The sequence below is a fragment of the Pinus tabuliformis genome, chromosome 6 (assembly GCF_031772625.1).
Source record: "Pinus tabuliformis cultivar Carrire ecotype Pingquan chromosome 6, CPIR1, whole genome shotgun sequence".
In the NCBI taxonomy this organism is placed as follows: domain Eukaryota; kingdom Viridiplantae; phylum Streptophyta; class Pinopsida; order Pinales; family Pinaceae; genus Pinus; species Pinus tabuliformis.
Window position 1 is genome coordinate 771,938,304 of NC_142292.1, and position 19,597 is coordinate 771,957,900.

General features: G+C 38.6%; 1 protein-coding gene across 2 annotated transcripts in view; it reads left to right on the forward strand.

The window, feature by feature from the left end:
• The first annotated feature begins 5,394 nt into the window (after positions 1–5,394).
• LOC149261004 (zinc ion binding protein) overlaps positions 5,395–19,597 on the forward strand; it is a 449,429-nt gene continuing 435,226 nt past the window's right edge. The window contains exon 1 of one of the 2 annotated variants that reach the window (XM_089421537.1): positions 5,395–5,770. In XM_089421537.1, the coding sequence (XP_089277663.1) occupies positions 5,666–5,770 (105 nt within the window). In that variant the 5' untranslated portion in view covers positions 5,395–5,665. The remainder of the gene's footprint in view (positions 5,771–19,597) is intronic. The other variant, XM_089421534.1, reaches the window with a different exon arrangement.

Here is a 19,597-nt window from a genome sequence, read left to right on the forward strand (position 1 = left end):
GACTTGATGAGAATAAATACATTCCAAAAATAAACGAAGTATTGTTTCACTTTTCTCGTAACATAAAGGATACCTTCTGTAACATCCCTGGTCAAAATTTCATGTAATAAAGTTAATAGAGACAAAATAATAATCAAGCTCATGGGACACTTATTCCAAGTTGAATGTTGGGCAAAACATCTTAGTGTGGGTGTTCATTTGGTTTATTATGGCTAAGGAAATTGGAAAAGGCAAAGGCAAAGGCTTTGGAAAGGCATGAGGCATTAATTGGCATTTTATTTATGAAAATAGTGGAAATTAGGAGAAAAGAAAGGTGAAAAGTCACATGTTGCAAGTGAGGAGGAAAATAATGGAAAATGAAGAAAACAAAGGCCTCATTAATAAAAAGGCTTATGAGGATCATTTGGTACCTTTTTGTCAGTTCAATTTTGGAGCTTTCCCTCTATTCTCTCTCCCACACTCTTGGATACTTAAGAGTTTTCTTGGAGCACTCTAGCATTGGATCAAGGAAATCAAAGGAAAGGCCAAGAAGGCAAAGATCAAGCAAGGAAGAGCAACATCTAGCAACTAAAGCCGGATTATTTGCAGGTATCGATTTGCATGTGTGATTTCCTTGCTAGTTTTGGCATGCATGGTACATGCATGTGTGTATTTGGTTCTATTGATGTCATTGGCATGGGTTTTTCTAGGTGTGACATTGTTCTTCAAGCTTGCCTTGCCATTTCTGAATAACCATGGTGTGATGGGTTCTCTTTTATTTGGTTAAGTTGGATTGCTGGATGGTTTTGAAAATGAGTGAGGTGGTTTCTGAAAGAAAGAACACAAGGCCTAGGAATCCCTGAACCGGACTGAGATTGCGATAAAGACGGATTTTGTGTGCCTCAATGGGCCTAAGAATCCTCGACCGGTGAATGATGTGATATACGGTAAATCCTAGAGGTGTGTGTCCTCAATCATCCCTAAGAACCCTTGACGGTGAATGGCAGGATATATAGTAAAGCCTGGAGGGTGGAGTCTTGATTAGGCCTAGGAATCCTCGACCGTTGTATGGCGGGATATATGGTAAAGCCTAAAGACTAGGAGACATGCAAATTCCTCACAATGTAGGTGGAGAAATCCGGTGGCATCCATGCTTTTTTAGGGCCTAGTGATTCGATGGGGATTGCGGTAAAGCCTAAGGAGACTTGGTTATGGTTTGGTTTTGAGTCCCACATTTATGCTTGGAATATGGCACGGGGGTGATTGGCTAAAGGAAAGATTTGGTTCAACTAATATATGATCCAGTGGTTCATGGAAGCCCCAAACTTGGTTGGATTTTTCATTCATTAATAAGAGCTCTTTCTCATTGGTATTTCATGTGTAAATGTACTGGCTTATATGTGGATTTTATGGTTGTTATATCCTTGTTATTTCTGTTAGTTATATGCTGATTATGAGTATGTTTTATGAAAAACTTGATGTATGACTCTCATCATGTTTTGATTTGCGAATGAATGTACAATGTATACATGACCAAATAGATGATAATGAAACTATTGCGACATGACAACAATGCTTCTTTACGAATCTTAGATAAGTATGAGACCCCTATGCTAAGATACGATGTTATGACATGTAGATTGCTTATTTGTGGCATGTTTGACGAAATGCTTGTCATGGATAATAGGGCTCCAGTCAAGTCATTGACCAATTATTTGCATTAATACCTCTGTTTCAATGTCATTTATCATTTCTGAAAGTTTCATGAAGTTATGGGCAGTGGCCCGAGTCCTGACCTTGAAAAAGTGGCACATAATATGCGGTCGCTGGCTCAAAACTAGCTAAAAAAGTTGATAGTCACTGCCATGCCCTTACTGTGGGAGCGGCTGGAAAGCCTCAGTCGCATGCATGGCTTGTCATGGGAGCGACTGGGGGTCGAGATCAGTCAAATGTCAATTTGTCTCAGGGTTGGTCACATGGAAGGGTTGGTTGGCTCCTGAAGGTTCTGTAGCATGTGTGGAAGACTAGATTGGTTTGGTTTTGTCAGTTCCACTTCCTTAAATGTACATGGGGAGTTGAATCACATCATAGTAGCCTCTCGTCACATGTTTACCCCAACGGACCAGTTAACTTGGGTAAATGTGGGAGGAGGGTGTTACAACTTGAGGGGCCTTGGATGCCTTTATTTTGGAGGTCTTCACTTGTTAATAATTTCTCATGAACCATTATCTAACTGTATACATCGGTTTTTGTATACCCTCCTCAAATTTTGTTCTAAATTTTCCCTTTAGGAGGAATTGAGAGTTCCAGTAACAAAGAGGAGTATCCTTCCTTTATAGAGTATTCTTTGTTTCCCTAACCACATTCATTTAGAGAATTTTGATGGATAGGGGAATAAACAACAAGATGTTAGTAGAAGAGAATAACCATTTCTTGTGAATTGCCTAGGTAATACATATGTTTCCAACCTTTACAAGAGCCATCATTTGACCATTTAGATACATCCAACAATTCTGTTGTTCTTGTTACCCGAGGATTATTCATGAGAGGTGTTAGTTCTTCAATGGTTTATAAAGGTGGCTTTTCAAGAACACCATTGTCCATATATTGATTATTTAACCATTGCCAAGAACCCACGTGAGTTTATATTGAATTAGCTTTGCTAGAACTTCAAGGAGACCTCACACTATTAACCCTTTGTTTTTTGTGATAGGTATATCAAGGCATCTCTTCCTCACATTTGTAGAATATTTTTTAAATATGATTTCTTTCCACCAATTCAAAAAGTCCATTACTAACCTCCATAAAATTTTGGTACCCATGTTTATCTTCATAAATGGATCTTTGATGAATATTCCTTCTTTATATTTCAAGGCTCTTATGATAAACCATTTGATTAGATGATATTTTTTAGCCTCAATTTTTCCTCCTTCCCATAAGAATTATCTGATTTTACTGGCAAAGTGTTCCATGATTTTTTTTGGAGTAAGGAAGCTTGAGCATTAGAATAAAGGAAGAGAAGAAAGGACAAATTCAATGAGAATGATTTTTCCGTCAAGGTTTAACCATCTTTCCTCCCAATGCAATGTTCTTTTTTCCAAGATGAAAAGCCATACTTGGGATGAAGGATTTTTAATCAAAATAGTCATTCTTAAATTTGAAAGAGGACAATATTTCCATACCTGGGAAGACCAAAATTCTAGAAAACTCGATAAATTATTATGGGGAAATATTTCGCCCATAATTATGGATTTTGAGATAATTTACCTTTTCATTATAGCCACTCAAAAATTAGTTTATCACAATTTTGAATTTGTGCGTTATGATGGTAGATGCTGCATCCAAGAGGAGAGTGTCATTCGTGAACTGAGAATGAAATTTTTTTCTAACCTCTTGAGTAATGTTGATTCCTTGAATTATGCAAAATTCCGTAAGAGGAGGAGTAGGTCCTCCCCCTGCCATGGGGGGCTGCAACTATATGAAAGGAGGAGTCAAGGAAAGTCAAGGGCTTTGGAAAGTGGGTATATACTATTGTAATAGACACTATAATAGCTTTATGTTCAATTTATTCATTGATTCTTTATATCATTTTTTAATTTAATGTCATACAAACATATATCTACCCCACCTGAACTATAAAACATTTAACTTTTACAATAAAGGTACAATAATCTAAATATTCAACTAATTATTTTAATTTATCTAACAACATGTTATCTCTTTTTAATCTTGACCATCAAAGTTAATTATGCTTATAGTTTGCACTATTCTAGCACCATATCATGTCATTCTCAAAAGAATGATCCATGGACTAAGAAGGAAATGTAGTTGTTGTTAGGTGTGTACATTAGCAATTTATTCTATATTGTTGCCAATGACATTTAATTATTTGTTTTTGACTTATCAGATTACACTTTTGAGACGACACTTTGACACTTGTAGATGAGAGAGGATACCAAAATTAGCATGATAGGAATTAAGCTTAGATCAATATGTATAAACTCGAATGAATTCATTGTTGGCTCACAACTCAATGCACTGCTTCTCAAATTGTATATTTTTTATGGATCTTAGCATAAATATTATCTTATATAGTAAACAATTCAACAAGTTTTTCGAGGTTATTAAAGATTATATATATATATATATATATATACTTTAATAGATCACCACCTCTTCCATGGAATATTTGAATGGGTAGCTTAGCCACCAACAATAATAATATTAAATAATAATAATTGACAACCATACAAAACTCAATGGAATTTAAATCCCAATTAAACCAAAAGCAAATACTTCTAAATAAATGCTTATTCTTTTTTTCTTTCTTTTAGTTTTTTTTTTTGTGATTAGAGGAATTGGCATATGCCTTGGCATTGACCTCAAATCTCTTGAGAGAGAACACTTCATTTTCCCAACACTTACCAATTGAGCATACCTAGCCAACTTAAATAAACTCTACCTTAAAATATTATATTTAAATCAATTAAACCCCAAAAAACTTTATAATTTATCATTATATTAATACGAACCATTATAATAATACTTGTAAATAAAAACCATTACCTTAAAACTGCTTTGCTTAGTTAAAAGCTTGTCTTTCTCAAATGTAAGTTAACAAGTTAATGACACAAGACCAAAAGGCATCTTGTAGGAGTGAAAGCTTGCCCCATTATGGACCACCAACTAGTAATTAGTTTTCCTTGAATAACAAGGATGAGTGACCCTGCATTCAAATAGTAGCCAATGATAGCTGTTCCACCGTTGGTTTGAAATGTGCGTTATGATAAGTTTTCCCACTATTAAAAAAAAATCATTATAATTTATCATATAATAATATATTAAATGAAAACGATTATATTAATATATTTAAATCAATTAAACTTTCATACAAGATCTTCTAATGAAATTGTCTATATATATATATATATTTTAAATCCATTGATGTTTTAGATTGTACACTCCATAGAGTAGAATGATTCACTAAACTTAAAAGATACCATAATTTATTTATTTTTAATAAAAAAATTATTTTAATTTAAATTTTGGAAGCATTTCTCATTCACCAATTTCTCATTTGCTATTTCTTACCATTATAAAAAATATGAACCATCAAATTTTTAGTAATCATCGAATGAATGTCATATATCACTTCCTTAGTGAAACGAGGATAGTCACATAAAAAAGTGCCTTATCATTTGCTATTTCTTACCATTATAAAAAATTATGAACCATCAAATTTTTAGTAATCATCAAATTTCATATATCATTTCCGTAATGAATTTAAAACAGTAAATTTATTCTATACTTCACATCAAAAAATGCATTAAAAAATAAACCAAGTAAACTTACAAATATATAATTTTATTAACCGATAAACCATGTAAATTTACAAATATATAATTTTATTGGACAAGAATGATCATATTTACCGTCTCTCACCATTGTTGCAGAGATTTTGCACCAAAACCCATGAGCTTTGACATGTACATAAAACTGTTGGTGTGAATTTACAGTCAGAGGGTTTAGTGGACAATTCCGAAGGGCGAGTTCAAGAATTCGATTCTCTCACGCGTAATGGTCGAAATATCAAATAAGATGAAGAAGAATTCGGCTATTTTTAATAATACATGCCATTGATAAGAACTTCTCGAAGTCGACATAGGTGAGAGAGTGGAGTGAACGAATGAAGGAGTGTGCAGCGAAAGGCATGGAAGGGCCATGCGTAGGCCCTGCTACCATCCGCTGTGGACTGTGCGGGGCTGTAACCTATTGTTCTGCCTTCCACCAGGTGCTTCAATCATAAACCCTGCTAAAATCCCTGTCCATGGATCTGTGTAATAGTGTTTTCAGTATCATTTCTGCATAAATTATTACGTGTCAATGGCTGCCTCAAAATTTATCTGATCAGATACACATTATCCCGTTTGAGTATGAGCGGAGAATAAAACAAACCATAAAACTATACATGAACAATCTGGGATTGGTGGGCAAATGATTTTCTATGTGAACACACTACGAGATTTTTGCAACTTTTATCTAATTGGCCCTTTCATTTCATAAATTCGATGAAATTATCGATGTCATTAATGAAATCGATAGTAGAAGCAATGGCAGCTTTTAGTTATGGCATTCCCCGAAAACTTGTGTCCTCAATATCTGAAATAGGAAATGGTTGGCGACTAACTTCTATAAATGGATATTGAAAACGTTTCATACGGATAGGGAACTTTGGGGCATATTTCTTAGGACATACGGGCAATACTTAGAAACTGTTTTTAGAAAGCACGTACACAGATTTTCAAGTAAAATTTGTATATCCGCACTCAGGTTGGGTGCTGGCATTCTGCACCAGGTTCACAACCAGGTGCGTCAATTTTGCACTGGAGTCTGGGATGACACAGAGATCCAAATAGACTTGCAGGCAAATTTATGGGGTGCATATGCAAGAGCTACAAGCATTTGCTATAGGGTTATTCTCATAAGTAGCATGTGCCTTGCCCTGTGAGAGGAATTGTACTTAAAGTTTTATTAACCCAGTGAGTGAAACTGGTTCGGATGTAAGAAGGCAGAAAGCTTGTTTTATATTCAAATAAAATAGTGTCCTTTGGCCTTTTGCTTGGAAAGACCTAGGATACAAGAAAAGCCCTTCTAAGAAACGGGACTAATTTACAGATAATTCTTTTATGTGTGGACAACGAAATTCAATGAGATGGTCTTGTGGAAATACCTATGGTCACAAACCCAACGGACAAGCCTCATCTTGAGAGACGATTTCGCACAGAGCATCTTGACTGAAGATGTAGAAGATGCATAACATAAAGACGACTCAGCCGTTGCCAATACTAGTTAGCGACTAGCCAGTCACTAGTGATTTTTGTCTAATGAGTAAATGTCATTGAGCATGTCTTGCAGATATCTATAAATCGAAAATTATGAATAGAGAAATAAAGTTTGAATCAGTGAATCTGAATTCTGAAAATAAATAATGAATGCCGCACTGGATTTGTGATTGTGTCATTGCCATTATCATAATTATTATTGTTTTCCATTTTAATTTTAAATCCATGTTTCTACGCTGTTACTTCTGTGTTTTACTATTTGATAATTTTAACTTTTTAAACTCACATACTCAGAGGCATAAGGTGGCCCTCAAATTTCGAAGTTGACACAACTTGCACCTGAACCTTGGCACCTTGCCTACATATAGTAAAATTTATCGTGTATTTATCAAACCCACAACATAGTCCAACCATAGATCAATAACATTATAAAATAAAATTTCTAAATTGAATCTCAATGCGACTGTAAAAATATTTTTCACTGCCAAATTGAAATTTGAACTCAATACTCAAATTTCACAATTCTTCATAAATATGTTTAAGGAACACAATTATAAATGTCAAAATGGAAAATGCTTCATGGCAACATTGTGTCTCAATTTTCAATGACATGGCTGCTCTCAAGCGGTGCGCCACCACCACCATGACCATAACTACCACCATCTGTTTGTAGTGACTTGTGTGCTTCTTCTTTTAATGGCTGTTGAACAATGTCAAACAATCCATCTCCGTTTTCTCATCCTCGCCCTCTTCATTGAGTTGTTGTTCATCCTCAACATTTGCATCCCAGTTGTTACAATGTCAAAAGCTAACCTTCTTCAGTTTTAGTTCTTGGTACTTTGTGTGGTCATTATAATTTTTGATAGTGACTATAAGTTTTTGTTAGTTAATGGACTTTATGTTAAGATAAAGCTAATGTCATTAAATTGTACTTTTTATGTTAGTTATTAGAGTTTATGTAAAGTCTAGTCATCCCACATGCAAGAGACAAAGAAGCTAAAGTAGGAACATTAGCCATGAATAGGTTCTTCAGTGCAAGAGACTAGTTTATTAGAGTTTATGTAAATTCTAGTCATCCCTCATGCAAGAGACAAAGAAGCTAAAGTGGGAACATTAGCCATGAATAGGTTCTTCGGTGCAAGAGACTAGTCTTGGCTAGGTGCAACATCCACACTGCATTTAGATTTGGGCTTGAGTCCATTCCTTTTAGGAAAGATTTCGATCTTCTGTGCTGTAGTTTTCAAGGATTGAGGTGTTATTACTAGTTACTACTATTGAATTCTTTTGTTGTTAGTACTTTATAATCTACTATTTGATATGTGTTAGCTTTCAAGGCTACTCTAAAAATGTTTTCACCTTGCTATGAAAGTGCTATGTATCCTAGCCCCTTGGTGATGCTTTAGGGCCATATGATGGGTTAGTTTGGGTGGATGCTTGACCATGGTTAGAGTGTTCGGGGAGTTGGTTGCTTAATCAATTGAGGTACCTACCTAGGAGGAGGAACACTAGGCACTTAGCCCTTGCAGCTTGGGACCAATGATATACACCTTGGAGGTGAGATAGTTGACTTGAAGATGCTTGGGTTGAGGAGCATACTTCATGGAGGTTGGTAATGGACTTAGACACATATGATGAGGAGGAACATTGGAGCTTTGTGACCAAATAATATACATGAGAGTAGCATTTGTGTTAATTTTAGATAAGAATGGTATGTTAAGAACAATTTACTTCAATTTTCTTATTAGCCCAATATCAATTTCCAGATTAGCAATCACATTAACATGACAGTAAATACAGATAGAACATAAATAAAACAGTAGAAGACAAGCCAAGACAAGAGGACACAAGATATGGCGCCAGCAAGGGACAAACCCCAATGTGGGGAAACCCCTTGATCAATTCTTTTTCAAAAGATCAGCAGAGAGAGAGAGTACTATATGCAATATTCACTTGCCCAATCAAACTGAAATCTGTCCAAACAAACAACAGTCACAGGAAGCCCTAACCAGAAAGTCAACGCTGGTCAACAGGGCAGAATTTGACCTCCAAAACAACTTGTCAAACTGAGTCAACTCGGCCTCCAACAATCATCCGAATCAGCCCAAAACAGCCCCGAAAAACTCAGTCAAACTTGGTCAATGCAGATCAACACTGCAATCAAACCCTTCTAGAGTCAATGCTGGTCAAACAGTATGGATTGCCTCGATTTGTGTCCAGAAATGCGGCCTGCCCAAACAGAAATTATCCCACCAAAATTGCAATCAAACAAGGTCAACGCTGCTGGTCAAACGCTGGTCAAACTTCCCTGAAATTCGATCAATGCTGAAACAGAAAATTTGTCTTCTTCTTCGCATGTGTGGAGAGAGAGAGGAGCCCAGAAATCTGTACCCAATCAGATGAGGAGAGAGAGATGTATGAGAAGATGAGTGATGTCCAAATGAGGCAAAGGCACCTTCTATTTATATGCAAACGTTGAGGATGAATAGACGTGACTGTTGGGCTTCTGAGCCTACATTAGTTTGCTGGCCGACCTTGACAATTTGTCCATAAACAAAATAAATTCATAATTCCATTTGTACATGTCAGAATGAGATGATATTTAGATCAATCCTACACCTCTCGGAGAGAGGAATCCAATAAAAATATCAGCTGCATCATATGAGCTGTCCAAGGTGGAGTTTGGCCCTAGTTGCCAAATTTAACACTCCCTCTCAACTAGGAAGAACTCCACCTACCAAACCATCTGACAATCAGTACCATCCCTGTCATCCCTGCTCTGCTCTGCTGAACCATGAAGAAATAATGAAGAAGAAATGATCGAGAATGTATCATACCATTCTCCACTGACCCGAAGTCAGTCTCCAATAATCGAGAGTGTATCATACTACTCTCCACTGACCCAAAGTCAGTCTCCAATAATCGAGAGTGTATCATACTACTCTCCACTGACCCGAAGTCAGTTTCCATTGATCCCATATCAATATCAAACATCCTAGCATAGGGAGTACGGTAGTACACAATGCGTCCATCAGTAGTACTATGGTCCCTATCCTCATTTCCCTACTCATTGGTCAAATGAGAGGTACTTCCCATGAGTCCCAGACTACATGGGTAGGATATATCAGCAGGAGAAGGTGAACTACTCATCTTGCTCATATATAATAGGAGAAGGTGAACCACTCATCCTATGCATATCTTAACATGGGGTATCACAGGGGAAGGTGAACCACTCACCCTGTGCATCGCGCACCACTAGGGGAAGGTGAACCACTCACCCTGTGCATCGCGCACCACTAGGGGAAGGTGAACCACTCACCCTATGGTCGCTCATCACTCTAAGAAGTACCCCAAGCCCTTTGGAGCTTCAAGAGCTCAACATCCATCTCATACGGGACCCTCATAAGAGGGTCTCTCCACGACTTTAAGTCGTTCACAAAAGGTTAAGAATTTGACCTTCCCTAGGGGCTTCGTAAGAATATCTGCGACCTGATCATTATATGACAGAGCCTTATTGCTTTCCATTGTACCATATCCCAGATAAAGTGGTACCTGATATCAATATGCTTGGAGCGGTCATGAAACACGGGATTCTCAGAAAGACGAATCCCACTTTGGTTGTCGCAATAGATCACGGTAGTATCCAACACATGTCCAAACAACTCACTAAAGAGCTTCCTCAACCAAACAACTTTACATGAGGCCATATTAGCAGCAATGTATTCAACCTCAGTGGTGCTTAAAGCAACCAACTTCTGCTTTCTGCTCATCCAGGATATCGAAGCAGAACCTAGAGAGAAGCAACATCCATATGTGATTTTACGATCCACCACACTGCTAGCCCAGTCAGCATCAGAATAACCATGGAGCCTTACATTCCCTGCAGTGTATCTTAGTCCATAGGTGATTGTGCCCCGGAGATATCTCAAGAGATTCTTGGCAGCAATCAAGTGTATGTGATGAGGCTCGACCATAAACTGACTTAATGTGTTCACTGCAAAACATATGTCCGAACGAGATTTCACTAAGAACATCAGGGCCCCCACGAGTTGACGATATTCAGAAGGATTTCCCAAATCGGGCCAAGTAGAACTTCCGCATAACTTCTTGAAGTTAAGTTCCATCGGAGTAGTCACAGACTTGCAGTCCACCATCCCAAATCTTTCAAGTGGATTCACAATGTATTTTCCTTGAGAAAGGAAAATCTCACTTGGCTTTTGCCAGACCTCCAACCCTAGGAAGTAATGCATCAATCCTTGGTCCTTCATCTCGAATTCAGAAGCCAACTCCCTCTTACATTGATGATTAAGAGGGTCTGCACTTGTCAGAAAGAAATCGTCCACATAAAGTACCAAGATGAGAGGTTTATCATTCTCAACCTTAAAATAAAGGTTCAGATCAGCTTTACTTCTTGTAAATCCCAGCTTCATCAGATAGTTGTCGATCGTCTCATACCAAGCTCGGGGAGCTTGCTTCAACCCATAGAGGGCTTTCTTCAACTTGCATACGTGTGCTTGACGATATTGAACTTCAGACCCCTCGGGTTGTTCTACATAGACTTCCTCCTTAATTGAACCATGTAAGAAGGCGGTCTTGACATCCATCTGGTGTAGATTCCATCCTTGCGAGGCTGCAAGGGCTATAATCGAACGAATGGTGGTATATTGGGCAACAGGTGCAAATATCTCATCGTAGTCCACACCTTCCTTTTGAGAGAAGCCTCGAGCAACAAATCTAGCCTTGAACTTTTCAGCACTTCCATCAACTCCATGCTTGATCTTGTAGAGCCATTTCGAGGTGACAACGGATTTGTCCTTGGGTCTAGGGACCACATCCCAGACATCATTCTTCATAATCGACTCATACTCTTCATTCATAGCATCCTTCCAAACTTGGTGCTTTACAACTTCTTCGAATGTGCAAGGCTCAGATTGAACAATGGTGCTCATTGTAGTTAAGTACCCTTGGTACCTATTCGGCTTCTTACTTTCACGAAATGTCCCCCTAGGTGCAACATGTCTCTCTCAGCATCTTAGAGAGTTTCCCTAAGCCACAAGGGTCTCTTTTTCGAGGATGAGGGATCATGAGGGGGTGGATCTATGGGATCTATCGATTCTTCAACATCGGGCGTCGACTTATCCTGCGGTTCTTCCTGTTTTCCTGAATCTGCTTCTTTGTCCTTCCTTGGAATAAGAAGGTTACTAATCTTCCCAAGGGCAGCATCCTCATCGAAGGTGACATCATGACTTATCTCTACTTCTCTTTGACTAGGCATATAGATTCTATATGCCTTAGAAGTTTCACTGTAGCCCACAAATGTTCCTTTCTTCCCAAATGCATCCAATTTGCTTCTCTTTTCTTTTGGCACATGAAAATACATGGGGCTACCAAAAATTCTAAAGTGAGAAACTTCAGGTTTCTTACCGGTGAAAACTTCTTCGGGAGTTTTGGAGTCCAACGCTTGATGAGGGCATCTATTTTGAATGTACACGACAGTGTTGGCAGCTTCGACCCATAAGAACTTTGGAAGGCTTTGATCATGAAGCATGGCACAAGTGGCTTCTATGATAGAACGGTTCTTCCTTTCAGCAACACCATTTTGCTCGGGAGTATATGCGGTAGTAGTCTCCCTCTTAATGCCAACTTCTCTACAATAGTTATTGAACTTGTTTGATTCATATTCAGTTCCATTATCGGTCCTCAATATTTTGATCTTCTTCCCTGTTTGATTTTCGACCAAAGCTTTGAAAGAACAGAACCATGAGAATACTTCGTCCTTCTTCTTCAAGAAATATATCCAAGTTTTGCGAGAGAAATCATCCACAAAGATAGCATAATATAAATATCCTCCCAAAGAGTTCACGTGCATCATACTAGATAGATCAGAATGAACCAATTGCAATATGTCGGTAGTCTTGCTATCACTGGAGGGGAATGGTCCCCTTGTATGCTTTTCTTCGGCACACCCTTGGGCCTTGACAAACACCTTCATGTTCTACTTTAAATTCGGGCATACCTATCACCGTCTTCCTCACATCGGGTAGAGCCTTATAATGTAGATGAGCAAACCTCCGATGCCATAATTCGGATTGAAGTGATGTGTCGCAAGACATAGCTCCCAATGGAATTCCTCCAACTTGATATAGGCTATCAACCTTGAATCCAAGTGTAAATGCATCTTTAAAATAATTATTCTGCACACATACCTTTCCATCGATGAATGCCACCTTGAATCCTTTGTTCTCCATCGCCGAGATAGATACCAGGTTCTTCTTTAGATCGGGTACATATAGTACTTCTTGTAGATGAATGGTGTTACCTTGATTCAATTGAAGAGTAACATTCCCAACTCCCTTCACGGGATAGGTGGCATTGTCTCCAAGGATAATTTCCAAATTTGTATCCTTTTTAATCGGATTGAAAGAGCTTCCTTATACCTAGTGAAGTGACTTGAGGCACCACTATCAATCAACCAATTTCCCAAGATATCCAAAGGAGAGGCAATAGAGAGGGCAAATATAAGATAAAATTCTTTTTGCTTGTTATCAACAACATTAGATTCATCATACCTGGAGTTTCTTGATATTTTGGGAGGGTGACCATTTCCATGTTGAGTAGCGGGAGCATTCCTTTTTCCTCTGTTGTTGAACCTGCCATTCCTTTGATTGTTGTTGCCCCTGAAATTGTTGTTGTTGTCATCATCATGAAGCGTGTTCCTTCTATTAGGACACTCCCTAGCATAGTGGCCAAACTTGTTGCAAATGAAGCATCTTCCCTTCCTTCCATACTTGAAACCCGGTCTTCCTTGACATTGATTCTTTGATTCTGCATTGTTCTTCTTTTTAGCATGAACGGAGAATGCAATAAGATCATTCCTATTTGAGGCATATATAGTTCCATCATCCATGTTTCTTTTTGAGAACATCTAGTCAGCAATTCTCCAAAACTTGGAATCCTGTTGTTGTTAAGAATAGTAGTGTTGAACATGTGCCATTCACGAGGGAGTCCTCCAAGGGCAATGAGAGTGAGCTCCCTATCAGCAATAACTTCTCCAATTGAAAAAAGATCATTTTTGATCTCGGTAATCCTCATGAAGTAGGATTGAATGTCTTCACCTCTTCCCTTCTTTATATCCTTCAGCTTATTCTTGAGAAAGAGAACTTGGTTTGCATTGCTAGCTTTGAACATGCCAACCAACCTGTCATACATTTCCTTAGATGTGTTCAAATTGGAGATGTATGCAACCAAATGCTTGCTAATAGAATCCTTGATAATCTTCTTTGCTTTGAATTCACCCTTCTTGTACTTTGTTTTAGCGGCAACTGGTGCATTTGAAGGAGGCTCATAAATCTTTCCATGCACATAATCCATAACATCTTGCTCTTCCAAAGTCAAATCAAGAGACATCTTCCATGCATGATAATTAGACTTATCATTGAGCTTGTCATCAGGCTTGAAGTAAGATGCGGAGGCCATTGACTCTTGTCCTTGTCCAACAAATCCTAGTGATTGCTCTTTTCACTCTTGCTTGGGCTTTGCTTCACCTCAGCTTGGATCCCATGTTAATTCTAAATAACAATGGTATGTTCTATGCTTAAGAGCGATTTACTTCAATTTTCTTATTAGCCCAATATCAATTTCCAGATTAGCAATCACATTAACATGATAGTAAATGTAGATAGAACATAAATAAAATAGTGGAAGTCAAGCCAAGACAATAGGACACGAGATATGGCGCCAGCCAGGGACAAACCCCAATGTGGAGAAACCCTTTGATCAATTCTTCTTATTATTCTTCAAAAGTTCAACAGAGAGAGTATAATATGCAATATTCACTTGCCCAATCAAACTGAAATCTGTCCAAACAAACAACAATCACAGAAAGCCCTAACCAGAAAGTCAATGCTGGTCAACAGGGCATAATTTGACCTCCAAAACAGCTCAGTCAAACCCAGTGAACTCGACCTCCAACAGTCATCCGAATCAGCGCAAAACAGTCCCGAAAAACTCAGTCAAATCTGGTCAACATTGTAGTCAAACCCTTCTTCGGTCAATGCTGGTCAAACAGTATAGATTGCCTCTATTTCTGTGTCCAGAAATGCGGCCTGCCCAAACAGAAATTATCCCACCAAAATTGCAGTCAAACAAGGTCAATGCTGCTGGTCAAACTTCCCTGAAATTCTGTCAACGCTGAAATAGAAAATCTGTCTTCTTCTTCACACGTGTGGAGAGAGAGAGGATCCCAGAAATTAGTATCCAATCAGATGAGGAGAGAGAGATGTATGAGAAGATGAGTGATGTCCAAATGAGGCAAAGGCACCTTCTATTTATATGCAAACATTGAGGATGAATAGACATGACTGTTGGGCTTTTGAGCCTACATTAGTTTGCTGGCCGACCTTGACAATTTGTCCATAAACAAAATAAATTCATAATTCCATTTGTACATGTCAGAATGAGATGATCTTTAGATCAATCCTACACCTCTCGGAGAGAGGAATCCAATAAAAATATTAGCTGCATCATATGAGCTGTCCAAGGTGGAGTTTGGCCCTAGTTGCCAAATTTAACAATTTGGCATAGGAGAGAGCATGTTGCAAATATTTAGAGGAATGCCATGCCTTCCATGAGACATTATATACTAGACCACCATGAAAGAGGGAGCATGGACTAACATCTTATTGGAGTGCACACCATCTTGGAGGAGGGACGTTGAGCCCAAGATCATGACTGGAGGGGCATTTCAATTTGGGGGTTGGATAAACCCTAGTTTGACACATTTGAATCCTTGTATTGTAGAGTGCTCCATGTGGGGTTGCCTTGTTGGTTTCTTGTATTGACAAATCTCCTTGTTTTATGTTAACAACCTTCACCTACTTGTATATATAAAGGAGGAGAGAGCTCTTATGTTCATTATCATCATTGTACTATCATCTTGTGTTATGTTAGGGTTTCCTTTTGTGATGACTAAGGTTTGTGATATATATATAAACCCTAGAGAAGAACATGATGTTGAAGGTGATGATGGTTGTTATGACTCTTGTTATAGCACTAGGATTTCTACCCTAGTAGAAGACATGGAGAGTGGAGATATATCACTGTGTGGTTTTGGAGTCTTATTCTTTTGAGATGTAAGTCTAGGGCAATATCATGGAGTTATTGTATTCTTGATGTTTCATGGAGATCTTGGTGTTTGTGATGATGTAAGAGTGGAAGACCTAGGGTTAGAGGCAGTGTTATCGGAACTAGTCGGTCCAACCAGTTTGGAGGTCAAACCAGTCCGGTTCAAGGTTTGGAACCGGAACTGGCCTGTCGGTTAGGTACTAGATCGACCTTTTTCATCGAACTAGCTAGTTCTATACTGAACCGGCTAATTCTTTACATTGTGACCAAGGACATTCCAAACACAATTAAAAAAACATCTCTTTTATCTTTCATTTTCATTATTTTACTTAAATTTTTAACATTACCATTAATTGACTTAGGATGTTTGAGAGTGGTTCCGACTTCATTGGATTTCATATGGAGAATGTAGAATTTTATATCTCATCCAAAATCCAATAGACTTAACAGTTTTCAGGATTGAGGGGATTGCACCGTTTCCATTGGATTTTGTCATATATGAGGGTATGGAACTAACATTTAATCAATAGCACCAAGCCCTCTATGTACCTTGGTGTTCATGGCATTGACTGTTGAACTCTTCTATCATGACCCTAGTAAAAATGTACCCATCACTCAAACAAAATCTTGATTTGACAAGTGAAGCTTTTTCAATCTTATTTTAATACTTAAAGGGTGATATTGATGATGAAGATCCCAATGTATGCAATGATTTTCATGACATGTAGGTATTTGTTATAACATGATTTTTTTTTTTTTGACACTAGAGGCCATCTAGAGCCTCTTTGTGGATGTATTTTTGGTTCAAAAATGTATTGCACTAAGTGTTATTTTGGTTATATGCACTCTTATTTGCTATATGAATGAGAACTTTTGCGTATTTGTGTATAATGGTTTGGATTCATATGGATGCACATGAATATATATGGTTTTCTTTAAAATTTGAATATTTTATGTGTTTTTGGTCAACCGGTTTTTTGGTTTGGTTTTTTTACTTGTTCCGGTCTTGTTTTGACTGATTATTGGTTCAAAGGGTTTTTTGGTTCGATCATCGGTTAGGTTCCTATAACATTGGTTAGAGGACTCAAATCCTAGGACGAACATGTAGATTTGGAGGCTAGCACTGGAGTTGTCTTGCCATGCACTTGTGTGATGCAACATAGCTATGGCTAGCAAAACCTCAAAGAAGACAACCGTGTTAGTGTGGACAACCTGTGTGATACAAGCTTGTTGTGGAAGCCAAGGAGGACTTACCAATGTTGATTCTTGTCTGTTGGAGATTATTGGTGGTGGCTAGCATTTTTATTGTTTTCCATAGCTAGGGTTTTTGGACAGCTTGAAGATTGTACCAACTTTATGATAAAGCTGTGGTATGTACATATACTTCATTCTTTTATGTATATTAGAAGTTTTCAGTTTGTCTAGTACTTGTGTAATTGCAGATTTGATTTTTCAACTTCATTTTTGTTAGTTTTTGGTAGTAGTGGACATGTGTTCTAGTCTCTATCGTGTCTAAGAGACTAAGGAACACAAAAGGATAATTATCTCCAAGACCCATAAATTATTTCTAAGGAAAATGCCTCAATTAGATTAATTAGCCAATTACTAATTATTTTCTTAAGTCTAACTTAGGAAAACTGGTTAATTAAATTAGATTAATTGAGGAAAATCGATTTTGCTCTAGAGACTTTCGGAAAAGTTACTTGATGGGGTCAAGATGATCTTAGCCATCGATTGTTGTCAACAAGAGATTATAAGAGAAAATCGATGGGTCAGTTGGAGACACATCAAGGAGTTCAAATTACACAGTTGCACTGATTAGCAAGGGTGCATGTTGAGCAAGGGAGACACTGGCAGAAGGGTTTCAACAGAGAAGATTGAGGAGAAAATTTTCGAAGGAATTTTCTTAGTGATTTCTAGTTTCTAGTGGGATGAAGGAGATCAATTTGATTAGTGGAAGAGATGGTTGAATTCAGTAGTGCGAGTGACAGAGAGGAGCTCATTTTAGTTTTCCAGTGCTAGATCTATTGCCCAGAGGCAGAGCAAATGGGTTATGTTAGGATTCCAAGAAACTCTCCTAGGTTGTAGCTCGGAGATGCCTGGTAACATATAAATTCAACTATTGTTGCAGGTTTAATGGAAGGAATGATGGTTTGGTTCAAGCCAGATAACCACTTCTACTTTGTTTCACTCCAGACATGCGTGAACACCCCCAGACTACAAGGCTTTAGACCACCAATTGCTCACAGTTTGAGGTATTAGGTGAATATGGAGAATACTAACCACACCAGCAGATGCACAAGACCATGTGATGGCCAACTGCAACTAGTAAAGAAACCTGTAAATCTAATCTACTAATGCAAAGACAGGATGACAACTCTCCTGCATTAGATAGAAAGAAACCTAGGCAACCTATTCAATGATGCATACAAGATTTTAACACAGAGATAAGATGACAGTTATCTAGTGCTAAACATCAAGAGATCAAGAACACAGCATATCAGGCACAAGCTTAGAATAGAGGGAAATGGAAAGTGAGCAGTTAACAACAAAAGAAGCTTGTATTAGCTGAAAATGAAGACGAGACGCTGCAAGTGACAAAATATCTATAGTCTCCAGAAGTTGAACCTTACATCAAATGCCAACCTTGATTACATCTTGTTTTTGGGTATTTATAGATTTACATTACAAGGGCACTTGGTTGCTTAGGTATGGAGAGGTCATAATTGACCACCAACCGCATTTAGCTGCCTGATGGAGTCTTTGAATGCGTTTGCTTGCTTCAGAGGGTGAATCCGATCTACTTAGGTGCTGTGCTATCCCTTTAGACAGTTGGAATGCTCGTACTAGTGGAGTCCATGACTGATAAATTCAGTTATAGGGTCGTGCTTGTCCTTTTCTCCCTTGGCCATGCTTTCTGTTTAATATGGTTGTTGGGGGGTCTGACAGTGACTGATGATGGCGGAACTGGTCATCTCCTGCTTCGGGCAAACAGAATGGTGGAGGACGTGGAATGCATGGGCAGGTGAATGATTTGGATGAGCGAGAAGAATAGCCGTCGGATCGAGGGAATGGACGATGGAGATGGCTCGGCGGAGGCTATCGGTCTAGGTGAGAGCGGGGTGAAATGGGGCTGTTAGATCTTCAGCGGACAGATTGGACGGTCATCGGGCTAAGGAGCTGCGCGGTCATTTAACAGGCATGAGCGGTTTGGATGGGCGGTAATGGTATTCATCGCACTGCTTTCGGGCATGAAGCGGTAAAAGCCTGAGATCGCGCGATTCCATTCAGCGATCGACACGTAGCAGCGGATGAGAGAGAAAAACCGCTCTCATTGCGCGCTATCGTTCGATCGGGTTGTTGGCGCGATGAGAGTGAAAAGCGTCGGATTGGGCGGAGATGGATCTGACGGTGGAGAGTGGTCGGATGGGTTACTTTATCGGGCGTGATGTGGGCCATCAGATTGGTGGGGTGTGATCAACGGCGGGGATGCGATGAGAGGTTTTACTAGCGTGCGAGGGCGTATGAGTAAGGTTTTATGACGGGATTGGGGTTTGGCGCTTGGGGCTAAGGCCAAAAGGGGCTTTATCGGGTTTCAGAAGGCTTATTCAGGGAATGAGGAGGGTTTAGAGAAGAACGAGATGAAGGAAGAAAGG